Here is a 19,174-nt window from a genome sequence, read left to right as displayed (position 1 = left end):
ACTGCTAGTAATCTAATACATACAGTATATCCAAATGGCAGTACTATAATCCTCCTGTTTATAGGCGGACATAAACTAAAATGTATAACCAGATATAAGGTAATAATGTATTTTTCAACTGGAACTCATTGCAACTGGTGACTGGATGCTGGTGTATGAACACATCATGACAGTAAAGTAAAACAACGGGTGTAATAATATGAAGTATGTCCTAATAGGAGATGCTGTAATACTCTAAAAAAACACTTAAATGTCCTTAAAGCTGTGAACAACTACATAATACAGTGTTCTAAACCATTTGTTAAATTTGTATACAGCTTATAAATGCTTAATGGGAGGACTTCAAGTAAAATGTTACCAATAAAATAATACCCTAAAAGGGGCCATTCTGCATCACAAGGTATCATTTCAAAGTTTTTCAAATGCAGGACCTTTACTTGCTATTTCAACGCCACGGTATTGCGACTTTCACCGATAAATACCAATACATCTAAAACTACAAGCCCAAAATTAATTCTGAATTGTATCTTTTTAACGTGCACATCCCTGAGAGGGCAGCTGTTATTTTGAGAATTCCCCAATCTGCATGTGTCTGCGCGCTTCTGAGGATCAGGCAGGAGAGGTTAAATCAAAGTGGAGTCAATAACTTCATCCCTCCCTCCTGGTCTGCTCTGCTGTGCTGCTGGGAACGCCTGCTGCTCGCTCTCTGGCTCGTGAAAGAAGAGGACAGGATGGGGTTCAACACTTTCACAAACACTAAAGGAGGGAAGAGTCGTGCTGCTAATACAGAGGGTGATCTAAGACTCTGGCACACACATAGAGAGACACACATTTATCCACACACACACACATACACTCACTGTGTCTGGGAATGATAATGAGCTAAATTCTCTTTTCTCCCAACCTGAGAGCTTGAGTCCAGTCATGGCCACAGCCTCGGCTAAATCAATATCATCATCCATAATCTTTATTGTGGGATGAAACAGAGCATAAATCAGCTCAAAGCCTTTCACACATCCCTCTCTTTAGCAGCCTCCAATTGCATGCAGCACTCTCCTGGGCCAACAACACTTTCTTTTCAGTACAGAGAGGTTGTCTCCCAGCGTCTCCAGACTCTGCAGCAGCTGCTCGTGCATCATATCAGATATTTGTTTGGTGGTTTTCTACTGTGCTCTGTTTGCAGCAGGCGTGAAAGGTGAGCTGAGAGAGCGGTGTCTGTTTGTGAGCAAATGAATTGTCTTCTAGTGGAGTGGGGAGGCGTTTAAGTTGCTAAATCTCCCATGGAAAGGTGTGTGTTTGAGCAGGACAGGAACGTCTGTGAGTACACGAGTCATGAGTCATTTTATGTCCGTGTGTGTGTGTGTGTGTGTGTGTTTTCCACCTCTGCTCTCTTTGAGTGTGAGTGTGAGTAATGAGGTTTGGAGAAGAAAGCTTAGCCAAATCCTCTCATCAGTCTTCACTCCTTCAATACCCAATCAGCAGGCTAATTCAATATCCAATCACGGAGCTAATAGCATCCAGTCAAGAGGAGAACCAATGAGAACTCACCTAATGGACCTTGGGGAGTAACTATCTGGACAAAAAGTTAGTGCAAAAAGAAGGCAGAATTTGTTTTTCTGTAAAGAAAATGTTCTGTTGAGTGATCTCAGTCTGGTGTGCAACTGCCCGCCACTGTGGAGCAGAGGAAAGGCATTTGCGTCTATTTCATTATGTCAAACGAATAAGCGCCATGTTACATTCAAATCAGCAAATAAAATTAAAGAAGAGATATTTTCATCAATTCCCCCAGTATCTAAGTTTAATGCTCGTTTTATTACAGAATTACAGCCTTGTTCCAGTGTTATACTACGTGCAGCTCTGTGACATTTAACATGCAAACAGATTCACATCTCCCTCGCTCATTTTTCCCTCCGGAGCTGTGAATGGTGGGTGCATAAGTGCACGGGGCTGCAGGAGTGTCCCGGCCATTGTAGTGTCACAAATCCCCCCTTCCTGACATGCACTGAATAAACTGTCACAGGCGTTATATAGTGTCTCCATAAAGCCTACCATCAAACAGTTACTACCGCCACAGCTTCAGTCCACTGCACCAACAACACAAACAAATCACACTGCGGCGCGTCCCGGTGTTTTCAGGTGAGTGTGTGTTTGTGTGTGTGATATACTGTAAAGTGGGGTGCATACAAGACTGTGTTTTCTGATATGATCATACACCATATAACCTTCTATATCGTGCTCCGTTGCAATCCATATTGACCTCCCTCTCTCAGCCTCCCTCGCTGAAAGCTTTCCAGTGTGTTTCATGGCACATATACAGTTTCCTGCTCCTCTGTTTTCTGTCACTGCACAGTTTTGTGCTTGGTCATTAAAAGAGTACATCAGCATTCATCACATTTATTTTGGTGGTGTGATTCCAACGCTGATTTAATGTAAGCACTATTGTCCATCATAAAAGCAGGATGTTTTTAAATCTACTTTAAAACACAGTTGAGAAAATGTGCACATTTCTGGGCCTATTTTGTTGTTGGTGGTGTACTTATCTTTACCTAGTGAACACCTTGAAAAACACAGACATGACTTCAGGTCAGAATAGCTACTATGGAGTTAAACAATACAGGAAATATACATTTTTAATGTTTAAGAGTTTAGGAGTCAAGTCCTGAACATTTTTTAGAGCAACAACAACAACCAGAGAAATCCAGAGAAAATGTCTGCTCTGCAATTATCCTCAATAGACTGGAGTGAAAGCAGCTAAAAGGGGTTTTAATTTTTTAGCTGTAACATGTTGTGGCTTTAGAGCCGGATTCTGGGATATGTAGGAGATCCTTTACTGAGGCAGCAGACAAGGCCGTTGTAGAGAATGTGTCTATAGTATGAAAACAAATTTTTGTATATAACCATATCGTCCTTAAAGCTCTGAAGATCACACACTAATGATACACTCTACAACAGCGTGAGAGTAGGTGAGGAGGGGATTTCCCTTTAATGTTCTTCATGGCTACATCATCTTTTATCGGTGGACAAAGTGAATCTCAGCCTCTAGCCTCAGCCCTGTAGAAATGACAATTGATCTGCAGGTTATTTCCTGCTTCCTGTGAGCTAATTGAAATAAAGTGGGACCGTAGACTCAGGCTCTTCAGCATCTATCAATACTGCAGTTGTACAGTAGCGAGAGCCTCGATGCTTACGGCTGTGCCTTAACCAGTCCCACAGAATATTTGTTTCATTGGTTGGCTCATCACAAAGCCAGTATTTTATGTGCGTGTTCATGTTACCTGGTGTATAAGCATCCCCTTTAATAACAAGATATAAGTAAGCAAAATAAGGTACAATGTATGGCTTGTGAGTATATATGCTCTGCATGTGTGTGCTTGTCTGTGCCTACGTGTTTGTGTGTGTGTGTGTGTGTGTGTGTGTGTGTTTGAGCTATTCTGTAGAAATGGCCATGAAAGCAGAGTTTAGCAATAAGCTTAAAAATCTCTCTCACACCACATGGTATAATATCAGAAATGTATTGTAGTATTACGGTTATTATTAATACCTTGTGTATCATGTAGTATTTGGGTTATATTACATTTATATTAGGAATTATGAATGGATGCCAGAATTATGTAATTATATATTTGAGTCCATGTTATCGGAGAAGAAAGAGATGTAGAATCCAGATAACTTTACAGCCATGAATATTGTGTCATAGTTATTCTAATACAACCCCACACCCCTTTTAGCGCCCTAAACACACAAATACACACACACACACACACACACACGCGCACACACACACACACACACACACACACACACACACACACACACACACACACACACACACACACACACACACACACACACTGATTAGCTCATAACGCCTTTTCCCATCAATCTAATTATGGTAAACATACTATAGATAAAAATACAGTATCCAGCGGTGCACATCTGTCCAGGCGTATGTACAGCAGGAGAGAGGGAAGGAAACAACTCGTCGCTCATGAATGGAAGGCAGCAGAAGAATAAGTGTTGACATGTGTGCATGCGTGTATGTGCAAGCTCAGGAGCTGCGTTTTATTTACTTATAATGTCCCAGCTGTTGTGAGCAGCTGGATTTTACACAGATTAAACTGGTGAGTGTATGGAATCAGATGTACAGTACAGTGTCTTCTCTTTCAGATAAACCACTGGAGGAATTTATCCCGAACAAGATCTTTACTTGCACTGCCCTGACATTTCACATGATCCAGGCTATAGAAACACTGCATTAAAAAAAAATGCATTCATTTTGCAGATGCTTTTGTCCAAGGAAAGAAACTTACAATAAGTTAACGCTTTAATATTTATTTTCACTTTGTACAACTATAGCATAAACTGTTGAAAGATTTTTGGTTGGTTTTATCGTACCATATTTCAAGACAAAGCATGGAATTCTCTAAATTTGATATAAAATTATGCTCAGAAAAAAGTGTAGCTTTGAAAACTTTTATTTTATTTACCTTTAAATGCTGCTTAACAACAGTTTCCTCCTCTTTCCTCTTTTGGCTGCTTTTCTCTCAAACCACAGTAATGATTTAAGCCAGTGTCTTCCAATGGTCTAATCAAACTCTTGTTAGACTGCAAGATACACTGAATCATCATTATATCTATCTGCATATTACCTGTGCTGCTACAATTAGCTATGAATCTCATTTGAATCTCATTTAAATTCCTCCTATGAATCTCAATTAAACATAGAGATTCAAACAAACAGGCCTAGCATTGGAAATGTGGATGTACACACACACACACACACACACACACACACACACACACACACACACACACACACACACACACACACACACACACACACACACACACACACACACACACACACACACACACACACACTGCACCTGCTGTTATCATTGCTGTTGTTTTAAATGTGTTCAGTTTAATTAATTTGTGTTGATACTCAAGACAAATCCTTTACAAATCCTCATGTGGTAATTAACAATTATCGTACATTTAATAAGCACACTGAGATAATGAAACAATTAGAGAGAAACAAGCTGTTTAAAGACTGAAGCAGGGCTTTGAACTAGTGTATATGCTTTAATTGTCTTTCAGTGGTTTCCGACTTCAATGAGCTAGCAGATCATAATAAATGTCCTCACAGCTTAGAAATCAAACACCCTTCAAAGCAGCATTACAAACTAATAAATTATTACTCGTAGAAAATATAAGCTTTCAGTGGTGCTGTAATGCCGAAACACAAACACACAACATTCCCTTTCTCTCTGGTGTTATCACAGGAGCCAATTAGTGGGCCCCGGCTTTCTGCTCAGGCATGTGCCAGGGGACCTATAGGGAGCCCGCGAGGCTGCGAGAGGCCTCAGGGTAGCAGGAGAATTATCACTCTTTTCATCTCTCTGTCTCTCATGCATCCTTGCATACACACATCCACTATCCGCTCGGAGTGAGCGCATTCCCTTTCTTTCTCTCCTTCCCTCTATCGTTTTTTTCCCTGCTTCGCAGGCCTTCAGAACAGCGAACAAAAGACCATCCTGAATATCATAGCACGCACATACTTCAAGCTGATTTACTCAGGTAAGGAGGCTGAATTGGATGAGGTTCGATAAACATATGCATAACCATATGCATACAGATAAATCAGTCGATGGAGGTTACGTATAACCTCTGATCCTTCTCAACTGTACATGCAGGACAGCTCTGTGTGTGTGTGTGTGTGTGTGTGTGTGTGTGTGTGTGTGTGTGTGTGTGTGTGTGTGTGCACTTTTAGGTAACAGAAAGTCAAAGTCATCACAAGACATGCTGATCAGAAACTGTGTCTATGCTGCACTCTGTAACGTGACTATTAGTGATGGAGTGTTCAGGGAGACCCCGCAGATTGCTGGAGCATGTGCTGGGCTGAGCAGAGCGTGTATGTGTGTGTATGTGTGTGTAGTTGGTAACTGTGTGTTTGTTCTTGCTGAGAGTTTTATCCCTATCACACTCCTTCCCACCCCCTCATCCTTCTTTCTTTCCTCTCATCCCTCTGTGGCCGCCTGCTGTGTGCCTGGTAGGTGGCTCGTACACACACACACACACACACACACACACACACACACACACACACACACACACACACACACACACACACACACACACAAAGACAAAAACACACAGTAAGCCCTCCGCAGGCTGTGGATAGCTGGATAGCTGGTAGATCCCCCTCTCTCCCCCACGCCACAGGGAGGACAGAAGAAGGGGATGACAAGCGAGGAAGAGGAGAAAGAGGAGGAAGGAAGGGAGGTGGGGCTGTGGGGAGCAGGACAGAACAGAATGAGTGGACACCTGTCCTCTGTCAAGCCTCCATCTATCTGCATGTCTGCTACACTGTGGGCTGATGTCTCTCTTTCTAGCAGGTGGCTAAGACTTCGAGTTGGTAAAACAAGCTGAAACGTTGCTGAATGAGACTGAATCTATCTGGGAGGAATAATTAAGAAAATGTTTGAGAAAATAATTTTTTTAAAAAAGGACAGTAATTATGAATGTAATAACAGAATAAGATCCAACTCTAGAAATGTGATGATTATCCGTCTTTGTTGCCGTTTTTTCCATAAGTTGTTGCTTTTTCTTTTTTTGTGAGCGTATTTGTGTGTGTGACGTTGGCCGGGATAGAGACAGCAGAGTGGAGGCAGTAGATAAGATAAGTGCTCTTTATTTCTGACAGAGTCATTTAGTCGTGGATGAAGAGAAGAGAGCAGGAGAGGACGGGGAGGAGAGAGTTATAGTTATGGAGCTGTCGGAGGTTTGGGAGTGTTGAATGAAATGAGGTCCGGAGGAGCAGAGGCAAACAAAGGTGGAGAGGGAGAGAGAGGGAGGCGTCTACGTGACCTTGCAGTCAGAGAAACAGACAGATGAGGGAGGAGAACCTGTTTCCTCTAAATCATGTGCTGTGCTGGGTTTTTTTTTTGGTTTTTTTTTCTCTCACTGTAACTCAGTTAACATGTCAGCCTGCAGGCCACTTGCTATATCTCCCCTCTCCTCAGCCCACTGATCTCTCAATCACTGTCTTCCTCACTCTTAATCCCGCACAATGACTGAGGATGTTCCTGTGTTTTAGCACTAAATTGCACCACGCTCTCACACACACTTGCACAGAGTTATAGAAGGTGTTTCTTTGTCATATATTTGCTTGTATTGAGGCATCAAACTGTCAGAGACCTCCTGTCACTTCTGCCATTTTCTTCTCTCCCCCTTCTGTTCCTCGTGTGAGGAAAAGTATTTATTTTCACTTATCAAAGCCTTTTACCCCTGAGAGACAGAAAAATTGCAGTGTCTGCAATACTGAGTGTGTGTGTGTGTGTGTGTGTGTCAGGGGGATGTGGAGCAATGCTGGGGGTTATTATGAAGAGACTGAGATACGACAGGAGAGTCCTCTGATTGGGAATAAAACACTATCTTATCTATTTAAATAAACCCCATTGCAACTCCATCTACACACACATGCAGGCACACATACACTAAAAATAAGAAGGCATATACTGAACGATGCAAGAAAGTAAAGACATTCACTGAAGCACACACACACACACAAAAAAAACTGCAGGAGCTGGCAAATCTATGCATGTAAACAAACACAGGAGCAAATTCACAAAGGGATTTGTAGTAATTAAATTGCAATGATCGCCCTATTTTAGCTTTCACTTTGAAGATGAAAAAAAAGTGTTCGAGCAGAGACATAAGGAAAAACAGTCCTAATAGAACATGAAAAGAACATCTAATTATTCAAAGGAGAGTAGTTACTGTAGGAATAAAAAAAATGAGATAAACAAATAAAATGCTTTCATGCAAAAAACTGCAGCAGAATAAAAGAAGAATCATTTCTATGTTCCACAAATCAACGATAACAGATTTCTTGAATCACCAGTGGCTTACTGGTACGCTGCACTGTGGTAAACCAGTTAGCTGTGATCACCCCATCCTCTGACACTAACCTGCTAACCTTTGACCTCTGGCTGACCAGAGGAGCAGAACCTGTACTTGACCTATGACCTTGTGGCATCTTTAATAACCAGCTCTCCCCCCTGCAGGAATGCACAACAGCGCATATGTCAATAAGACAAGAGACATGCAAAAGATGGATGCAGTGGAGCCGTGTGTGCGCGCGTGCGCGCGTGCGAGTGTGTGTCTGTGTGTGTGTGTGTGTGTGTGTGTGTGTGTGTGTGTGTGACAGTAAATAGTGAGAGGAGAACCAGTGATGTATGTTGGGTCTGCAGTCTGAGGCTGCAGATGTTCACCCCAGGTGGTCTGACGCTAATAACATTCCACTTTTTACAGGCCCTTTAATTCACTCAAGATAAAGCCACATAAAATACACAGAATAGAACATCGTGTGTGTGAGTGCTAGAAATTGGATCTTTAAATGTGCTTTCTCTTCACTGAAATTGTGGCACACTCAATTTTATCCTTCTTCTGATTATTATTATAAGTAAGTAGAAAAACGGTGGATTTTTAGACATAAGAACTGATGCAGAGGCGTAATCAGAGATTGCTGCCCCTTAAAGATTGTGTTATCATGTCTACTTACTACACCTGCTGTGTGACTTATATGACGCTGTGTTTGATCCAGTCTATTTAATGTGTTTACTATATGAGCAATAGATGAGGGACTAGATGAAGCCTGTGGCCAAAGTCAGTATTCAAACAATTACCCCAGTGTGAGATTAAACATGGATTATCGACAACGTATACAAGCATCCTTGTGTGTGATGAACTCCTTTGATTTATTACTGTGAGCAGGAAAAAGGCAGCTTTCCATTTGTGCCAATTATAAGAGTTTAAAACCATGTAGTGTTATGGTCCGACGCCTTAGGCCCCTCGTGAAAATACCTATTCCTGGTGAGCAGGTGATGAGCTGCTCACTGCTTTTGAACGTAAGCAAGAGACAGAGAAAGAGGGCGTATGTGGAGCCCATACTCTTCCCCCCTCAGTTTGCATAGGCAGGACGTTATGTTCAAACATGCCAAAAGAGGGCCCCTGTGCAGTTTGCTACTCCTTCACTCATGTCTCCTCCCTCTCTATGTATGTCAACAACCTTGAAACAAAGCATATGAGAAAGTGAGAGAAAGAGTCAGCTCCCTCCTTTCATCACAAGTGCACAGCAAAAAAAAAAAAAAAAAAAAAAAAAACTTACTTGAGGACAGAGATTTACGGCACAAGCTCTCAGGCACTGGGACTTGCATATGTTACATTTTATCAATAAAAATGATCAATAATAAATTTGCAATCTTGAATAGATATTTGTCTTTTTCTTATTTGTTTTTGTTACTTTACCAACTATAACTGCCTTACTAGTGAGCCAGCAGCAAGCGAAGATCAGAGACAGTAAAGCCTCTCACTGTCTCTCTCTCTCTCTCCTCTGGAAAAATGAAAGATTTTCACATGCTAGAGAGTCTTTGGCAATACTTGACATACCACACAAGTACAAATACACACACTCACAGTGTTGACTTTGTGTTCTAGTGCAGTTAATGTGTACACAATTTATTTCTCTCCCCAGAATAGCTGCACTTGTCGCAGGCTTTCATAATTATTCCGCTGGTAAAACCACCGAAAGCAGCGTCCTGCCTCTGTTAAACGAACGCACGCACAAACACTGCCATGAGAAACATTTCTGCAGAATAGAAATCACCAATTAATATGAAATGAATAAGTGCAACTCTTTAAATAACAAAAACACCCTCCAACAGATTACAGCTGATTCCTGATGGTTTGTTATCATATTCACTCAGCAGCAGGAAACCTGACTAACTCAACTCCTCTCAATGGTCTCATTGTAAAGACACCTTTGGTCAGTTAGTGACCGCTGTCTTTAATGCATGAGAGCTCAGACTGTCGGGAAAGAAACCACAGCTCCTCTCCTCCTCCACTCCCTCTCTTTTTCTTCCAGCCTATTAGAAGTGGGCTGTTTCTTTTGTTTTTTTTTTCCTTTTTTTGTCATGAATCTTTAAACAGCCTTTTCAAGTGAGTGGGCAGACTGAGTCTCTGCAGAGCACTGACCTGGGCTGCTGAAACAAATATTCTGATGTAACTTATACAGACGCTACATGGGTTAGACCTCGTTCACAATCCCAGGGCCTCTCTAAGAGTTTTGTCCGATCAGCAGCTCAAGCTCACAGTTTTGTGCTATATCTTTATTTCTCTGCCGGCACATCAGAGGAAAAAAGAGAAACAAAGTCTGTCTGAATTTAAATTCTGCTTTATGACAATATTTCCAGCTACACTGTGACAAAAATAAAGGATACTGTAGTTAGATTCCAGCATTGTTTGGTAACTGGAATAGCTGCGCACAGAGCCATCAGTGTGTTTGCTCTCCTGTTTAGACTGAGAGGAAATCCATCAGCAGGAGCCCGAGAGAGAGAGAGAGAGAGAGAGAGAAAGAGAGAGAGAGAGGGAACTGACGGTTGTGTATGTATGGTCTCTGCATCTCTTTCTGTGTCATGACACAAATGCATTTGCTTGTGCAGGCGTGTACACAGCTGCACACATGAACACACGCACACACACACACACACACACAGAACACCTCCAACAGTAAATAAAGCAGTGTAGTCAGGTCACAATCACAGTAAACCACACAAACGACTACCATCTGTCTCTTTGTCTCTGCCTGTACGAGTCAATGAGCCTCACTGGCAACAGTTCATACTACACTGCCCAAACACAATAACATTCAACATCATGTTTTAAAAAAAATGAAAGAATAAAATATCTGTGCAGGAGTACAGGCTATTCATTATTCCTCTCCCTCTCTCTTATCACTCTCTCATTTCCTCTTTGCCAGGCTCCGTCCCTCCTTCTCTTCCTGTAAATGAGTGATTTATCAGCCTTAATTGCTGGCAGTGGTTCATGTGGTCATGTGACCACAACATGACAGCATGTGATAAATACACCCTGAAAATTAAACCCTGTGTTGCAAACAGAAACGCGCGTTGCTTGCATCGTATCTGCAGAGTGAGAGTGTGTTTCAGATACTGACAAAAATAGAATTGGTCTAATAAAAGCGCTGCTTTAAAAACAAAATCTCAGCTCATGATGCGCTTTAAAAGCAAAACGCTGTCATGATAGATGACATTTATCAAAGAGAGGCAAAGGCCATGAGGGAAAAAATTTACAATCAATAATGATAGACCAAGTAAATTTATTGTTAAGAGGTGTTTCACAGCAGTACCCCATAAACACTGAATGCACACACACACACACACACACACACACACTTACACACATACACAGAGCCTACAGTAGAATCTATCACCCTGGCTCACATGTTTCCTCCTCACAGCATTCGGTGGCAGGAAGCTGACTGAAGGGCCTGCAGTGCTCAGTTCATGCATCTTATTGTTACATGGAGCCGGTTCTCAACCACTGACCTTTTTATTCACCGCACTATACATTGTTAAAATAATGTATGAGGTGTCTTAGCCAGAGCCACTTCATTGTTTTGTGTTATACACAACAGAGGTATGTGTGTGTGTGTGTGTGTGTGTGTGTGTGTGTGTGTGTGTGTGTGAGAGATACATGGATTTTCACAAAAAAATATTGAATGTGAATGCACAGAAGCAAATACATGTTATGTTAAAAGACTAAACAACAGCATTAAAAAAAAACTATCAACTATCAGTGTGTGTGTGTGTGTGTGTGTGTGTGTGTGTGTGTGTGTTCACATAGTGGTAACTAACTGGTAGTCATACATTTTAGTATAATTTTGCATGTTCCGACCGATAAAAGTAGATTCACATCCTCAGTAGTGCTGTGTTTGTCCTATCGACATCCTTGTGCTCCTTGTTTATAGACTAGGCAGTAAAACACATTTATGGCTGTGCTTTTGCTGCTGTCATGTGACAAATGCTTTTTTCTAAATGTAAAGTCATCCTGGGTTTTGTGAGCTCAAATCTGGAAAACTGGAAAAACACAAGAGTACGATTAAATGAAACCTAAAAAACTAAAAAAAAAAAAGAAAAAAAGAGAAGGGACAGCAAGCAAAATCTACGGACCTCAACATGAAAATAAAAAGCAACAAAGGAGAAAATTGTAAAAGATATTTTTTGAGATTCTACTTTAATCTTGTATCCTATTCTATTTTGCTCTGCAGTTATTTGTTTATTTAAAAAATAAATAAATAAATAAATAAAATCCAACTAGTCCATCATTCTGAATTTATGAAAAACATCTCAGGCTGTCGCTGCACAGACATACAGAATTATGTCTCAAATTCAGTGCACACAAACAGAAATGCAAAAGTAATATTACTAAACTTTTATTCATGTATTTTATACTTAAATATAAGTGTTTTATTCTCTGTCTGCTTTATTTGTGTCTTTTCTGCAGCAATAATGAACTTTTTTTCACCATTATTTTACTCTCAACATTTAAATTGCAATCCACTCTCAGACTCGCACCTGATCCCTGTCACTGATTTGAAGCTCAAATAAATGCAATTCAACCAAGGAGTTGTGCTCTGTGATCAGCCGCCACACTAATCTCTTCTTCTGATGAAACACAGAATCCAGGAAGACTGAATGTGAGGGTGAGAGAGGCAGACAGAGAGGAGGGACAGGCGCAGACAGTCTTACTTTCTGACTGACGTCTATCTCGAACACGCGAAACATCTGATCTCTGCAGGAGTCACACTAATAATGGCTCAAGATGATTGCACAGTTTGGACAACAACAGAAGCATCTATTGAGAAATGAAGTGTGTGTGTCTGTGTGCATGCCTTACCCTGCTTGCGTGTCTTTGGCGTTTCTGCAGGTTTGCATATTGCATATATAGATGCCTGTGTATAAACAGGTAGGGGGGGGGGTGACTCCAGAACCTCTGCACCTTCTCTCCCTCCTCCTTATTTATTTGTCTGTATTAGTTAGCTCCTTCTCAGCACTTAAAATTAATGTCATCCAGCAGAAAATAGAGGCTGAAAGCTAAAATTCAGCACTTTCCCAGCAGCCTGGTTATTTATCAAGCTAACAAGGAGAAGATGCATCCCGTTTCAGCCGGGCCCAGAAAATATGTGCCATTAAAGCCCAGAGCTAGTGTTTGAGAGCCAGGGAATAAAAGTGAGGGTGTCAGGGAGAAGGGGATGGACGGCATCGCCAGCAATATGGATGCAGAAAGACTGGCAGACACATTTATACAAGGGACAATAGATAGACTCTGGTAGAAGCAAGAGAAGCGAGAGGAAACACACGCATTCTGTCTACCAATGGCAGAGCCACAATACATATTCTGCATGAGCTGCATGTGTGTATATGAAGTGCTGATTCGCTGATGGCTATAAAAGATGATCCTTTAGGGGGTACAGGAGACACAGTTTGGAGCTTTGAATAAATCATGTGTTGCTTAGCTCTAATTTTCTCTTTAGGAGCAGGGTGTTGAAACACATCCTGAGGACTGTTGGTATTGTGCCGTGTTAACATCTCTATAGCATCAGGAGCTAACGCCGGAGTGTTGGAATTCAATTAGACACTGGGTGCAACGCTAAGAAGCTAGCAGTGGGCAGTCACCGCAGGGAAGAGGGGATGGTGACACGAGGTAGGAGAGTGTGTGTGTGTGTGTGTGTGTGTGTGTGTGTGTGTGTGAGGAGAAGGAGGCTGCGGGCGAGAGGAAGGCCCTGGGCTGCTGGCTGCGGTGATTCAGGGGAATACATTATATCACACTAACCTCCGGCTGATCACAAGTTCCTCTCTCAATCACGCTGTGAACACACAGTCACAACCTGAGGAAAACTGTGCCTCTGAGGTGCGCACACACACACACACACACACACACACACATACACACACACACACACACACACACACACACACACACACACACACACACACACACACACACACACACAGAGCGGTAACAGCTTTACAACTAATTATGTTTGAATAAAACAACACAATCCAGGCTTAAACAACTGAAACATCGGAGAGAAAATTGTATATTATCACAAGTTGAAAAGAGGAGCGGGTTGGTGTTTAGAGGTTTGGCTGGAGGGTGCAGCTTTTCCCCCTAACTATCATCCTCTCTGTAATTTAGAAGAAAGAAAGAACCCATAACACGTTTTTAAAAACAATCCAAATCTAAACACAGTTATTCTGTGTTCAGTTTGTGTATCTTTACAACTGCAGAGAACCAAATCTTCTTTTCCCCTAATGGTTGTTTCTAACACAGACCCAATTCTGCTTGCTTCCTCTCTTTCCAGACCAGGGCTGATAATGAGCATACATCCTGTTCATATCCTCCCTGTCATTTGGATTTTCTGGATGGAGGGATGGCGTCTGTGTCACCATCAGGACGGGAAGAGTGTAACGAGTCTAACACTGGGCAGCTAGAAGATATATATATCCCTGGCAGTGAAGGATAGTGAAGTGTGTCAGACTGGGGATGGAGCAAATCCTGATCCCTGCATAATACAAAAGACCTTAACACAGTGTGTTTTATATAAGTGACATATAAATACACTGTTTGAATTAAGTGTGATGCATTGAAAAGTCAAAAATCTAAAATCATAGTAAGGAATTTTGTTTCTATATCAGGAGCGATGACATAATTTCATTGTCTATTTTATAGTCGATTAATACTAATCTGATTTCAACCAGAAATTCTGAGAAGATGAAAATGTTCCAGTTTCATTTTCGTCAGGCAAATGTGACGAGGAGTGGCCAGTCAAAATACGTCATGATATACATCGATGTCTGTCTTTCCCTATCAGCCAGTCATATTTAAAGTTTTGATATTAATCACCATCTAAGGGTAAAAGTTTTTCGTGTTTATGTACACAGTCCATATGTCCACGCCTGCATTTAAATATATGCTTCCATTATTTCTCTGTCTTACACTCACACACCCCTTTATGCGTCTGTGTGTGCATGTGTCCTTCCTCCTCTGCCGTGTCTACAAAAACCTGACCTGCCTGCTGTCAGCCACAGAGGCACCTTGCCCCCCAGCCCCTCCCCCTCCTCTGTGAGTGGCCGACTCACCCCATCACCATGAGGGGAAGAGGAGTTGGGAGGGGAGGGGAGGGGGAGAGGGAATGGCAGGGAATAACGGGGAAGTGGGGGTTGGGGCGGGTGGAAGATACAAGGGGAGAGATGGTGGAGGCGTGGTGTGTGGGTGGGTGGCTCTGAAGCTTCCACTAATGTGCCCTCTCCACTCCCATGCCTGTGACCTCAGAGCTCCTGACAGCCAGAAAGTGCTGAAGCATGCAGGTGTCCTAACGCTGCAGCCGCACACACGCAAGTGCAAGAACTCATGGTCTGCTCATGAGTCTGCGCGCGCACGCACACACACACGCTCACATACACAGGTGCACGTGTCCTACCTTAGCAGCCTGCATTTTCTCATGCTTAACTCCTTCACCACCTCCATCCACACTGTGTCAATACCATCACATCTAAATATGCGCATCACACTGTCTATTTATAATTAGTCAACATAAAAAAAAAAAAAATGGACAGTGATGGAGTGCATATCGAATGCAAAACAAGCATGTGCTTCACAATGCTGAGCACATTAGGAAAGTAGAGTATACTGTCTGCTGCACAGTAAAATTAGCCGATGCTGATGCTGTAGTTTCGTCTGTCCAGCCTCTCGACTGTACACTGTTAGATCTGAGGTGTCCAGAGAGTGTCCTGTCCTGTCTGTGTGTGTGTGTGTGTCTGTGTCTGTGTGTGTGTATGCGTGTGTGTGAGTGAGAGAGAGGGGGGTTAGGGTTAGAGAGTTGTATTACAGTGGTGATGAGTCGCCTGGCTGCGAGGCTGATACCTCAGCAGCACCCAGCATTGACCAGGCCTTTAAATAAAGCCTTCGATCCTCCAGCAGCAGAGAAGGTCACCGCCTGCCTCTGGTTACCCTGCCTGTCTGTCTGCATCCACGGCCAGGAGCCCTCCCGCATCCCTTCCTCCCTTCCCTCGTCTGCTCACCTCCTCCCGTCCTCTCACCCTGGTGTTCACTTCTGCATTTAAATCCAGGTGCCTTCCTTCCTTGACTCCTCCCCTTAAATTTGCCGTGATTCCTTCTTCCACTTCTAGTCATCTTTATCTCCTCGTCCCTTTTTCCTTTATTTTTCAACCGGCAATGCGAAAGCACAAGAAACTAGCCCTCACTTTCCCTCACTCGCTCCATCATCCTCTGCAATCCCCACATCCGTCCATCTGTGTGTCATCCAGAAATAAAAAATTATGTACAGTGTTTGTCTCCACAGAGAGAGCAGAGAGGGTGAAGTAAGTCAGGGGTTCGGGACAGAGGTCAAAGGTTTTGGATCTCGTCCCATGAGCTCTGTGCATGTCACCCTGCTGTCAATCAAGCAACACTGTCGGAGCCCCAAAACATGGAGCTGCATAACATCACACACAATAAATGTTGAGAGAGGAAGGAGTTTGGTTGTCATAGAGCTAAATACGAAGTGAGAAAAAAAAATCCATCCAATAACAAAACCCTCCCAGGTGTCTGCTGTCCTAAATGAGTGCTTCCTTATCAAATTAAATCAATATTAACAAGTGGTTTGTGGTTTTGATTTCACTCAGGAGAAATATACAACAGTCTTACTTCATGTCAGAGGTTTTATACCAACTTTTGTCAGATTTATACTAATATTGAAAATATCAGGAGGTCATAGGGCTAGAGATTTAAGGCTTCTGTCAGACAGTGTAAATAAAGACTGTATTCAAACTGTTTGAACGTAATAGTTAGTGTTCGGATTTCTGTTTCATTCACAATCATAAAATCAAATATAATCAGTGGTTTTAAAGATTAAAAATTGTGCATGTTGTAGAATATCACTAACTTGCTTGGATGTAAACCTTCCTTCCTTCCTTTTGTTCTTAAATATAAAGTGGGCAAGGAGATTGATGCCAAGTCCTTTTGTGTATAAATCCATAATTTTGCACATGTAAATAAAATAAATGATATAAAATAGCTTGGTGTGAACATCTGGATTTTGATGAACCTGCAGCAGACATGCAATTTAGTTCGACTTCTGTGTCACTAAACTTGTAGATGCAGTTTATATTTTATTTTAATTTGACATTAGTTTTATATATTTCAACAGGGAAAGTGTATTAAATGAATCTGTTGTGTTAGAGAGTGACTGAACAGCACAGGTTACCTCAGACTCCAGGGTGGTGGGACGGAGAGGTCACAGCTCTCTATCACAGATGGAGGAATTTTCTCGATGTCCTACAAAGACAGGAAACAGAGATGAACTTTAAAACACTGTGATCGCAACAACAGTGACTTTCTGCTGTGGACATACAGTAACATACTTTGAACATGAAGTACTCAAACAGTTTTGTTTCTAAAGTTGCCTTGAGTTTAAGGAAAGTTACCTGCGGTGTTACAAAATGATCAGGGGAGCAAAGCTCAAATGACAAATTATTGAATGGCAGTTTAGAACTGAATGACGGACTTCTGGAGTGATTAAAAAATGACCCAAATAGAATTCACAATATGATATCAAGCGATTGGAATTATTTTTCAAATTAGGAAGGAGGTATATAATTCAAACAAACAGATAAACAACTCAGATGAACAGAACAGCAGCACTAAACGATAAATTAAATTCTCAATCAAATACATTTCAATCAATCAGATATTTATAGATTTAAATGGAAGGTTTAGATTTGTTTTGTAATTTTGTTTTTTACACACATATATATATATATATATATATATATATATATATATATATATATATATACACACACACTGTATTTCATGCAATTAACTTTCCAAGACAGAAACAAGTGCACATGCATGCACCCAAATACACACACAAGCAAAATCAATAAATATCAAAATAATATCTGAAATTAAGTTCAGGTTACTACATTTTATTCTGATAATAAATTCTAAGTCTTTATCAGGCTTTAAAATAATTATTAAAAATTTAAGTGCATTATTTCAAATAATCTAATTAAAATGAGTTTAAATGTTTTATTTTGAGATGATAAAATGCAGCATTAGCTCAGGATCTTATTTGCATGTTTACATTATGTGTGAGAGTAGGGCATTGACACACATGTATGTGAATCTCACATATGTGAGCAATGTACTGTATGAGCATGTCAAGGACGAAGTGTGGATGAGAAAACCTGGTGTAGAAACCAAGTGACGAATCATTCTGAAAAACTTTTCCCTGGGCTTCAGTAGAGAGAAATGAGGCGAAGGAGCCACAAAGTATATTAATGCCCCCCAATCCATCTTTAAGCAACAATGAGAACCATTCATTTCCCTGTAATCCGATTCACACTGGGGCCAAATGGACTCTGACCCATTCAGCTGCGTAGGAGCTCCCAGTGACAGACCTACAGCAGAGAGAAGGCTGCCGTCACCTGAGAAATGTTCTGTAACATCAACTCAGACAGAGTCCCAGGTGCCCCTGCACTCTGCTGAGAATTTACAGTTTCAACCCCACAGACATGAATCTACACACAATGAACATAGAGAGCTTGATAAACACACACAGAGGACCAGTCTCGCACACACACACACACGTATACATACTGTACTCCCACATACACACACTCACTGCGCACCCATACTTACACGCGTCTACTCTTTGTGCACTCTTGCTAAGCCAAACAAGCACACGCACGCGCGCACACACACACGCGCAGGGCTTGATACAGGGGTGAGGTCCACGTGCAGAGGGTTGCTACATGGCAGCAGTGTGTGGGGTCAAGGCCTTTCCCAGGTACAAATGAAAGGGAGAGGGGAGACTTTGGAAGAGCTGAACAACACTGTGGGTCACCTTGCCTGGCAAAGAGATCAATGTCTTTTTGACTGGCAGAGAGACAAAGACAGAGAGAGAGAGAGAGAGAGAGAGAGAGAGAGAGAGAGAGAGAGAGAGAGAGAGAGGTTGACTGCAGTAGAGGGATAAATCACCTCTTGCTTCATTGAGATGCAGGTAAAACACACAAGGGTCGGGCTCAGCTCCAGCTCCAGCTCCACCCTGCATAACACAAACGTGTGCATGTGCAGACTTAAACATGCACACAAACACACACACACAAACACACTTGCATAATGCATTCAGTTTTCAAACAGCCCCCCACCACGTTCGCTGCGGTCCAAAACACACCCCTCCACTGACTCTGTGCCCTGCAACTCAACTCACTGTTGAAAACATCAACACAGCCTCGGCTATGTT

At 41.8% G+C, this 19,174-nt stretch overlaps 1 protein-coding gene across 2 annotated transcripts in view; it reads right to left on the bottom strand.

Annotated features, from left to right (window-relative positions):
• Window positions 1-19,174, bottom strand: part of LOC130176365 (transcription factor Maf) — a 54,469-nt gene that overhangs the window by 28,620 nt on the left and 6,675 nt on the right. Inside the window, exon 2 of one of the 2 annotated variants that reach the window (XM_056387403.1) lies at window positions 17,132-17,202. The exons of the other annotated variant lie outside the window; for it this stretch is intronic. Within the exon in view, the coding sequence (XP_056243378.1) occupies window positions 17,175-17,202 (28 nt within the window). The 3' untranslated portion in view covers window positions 17,132-17,174. The remainder of the gene's footprint in view (window positions 1-17,131; window positions 17,203-19,174) is intronic. 2 annotated transcript variants of the gene reach the window in all.

This window comes from Seriola aureovittata, chromosome 10 (assembly GCF_021018895.1).
Source record: "Seriola aureovittata isolate HTS-2021-v1 ecotype China chromosome 10, ASM2101889v1, whole genome shotgun sequence".
Taxonomy (NCBI): domain Eukaryota; kingdom Metazoa; phylum Chordata; class Actinopteri; order Carangiformes; family Carangidae; genus Seriola; species Seriola aureovittata.
The sequence above is the reverse complement of the archived record's forward strand: the minus strand, read 5'-3'. Positions and strand labels throughout refer to the sequence as shown.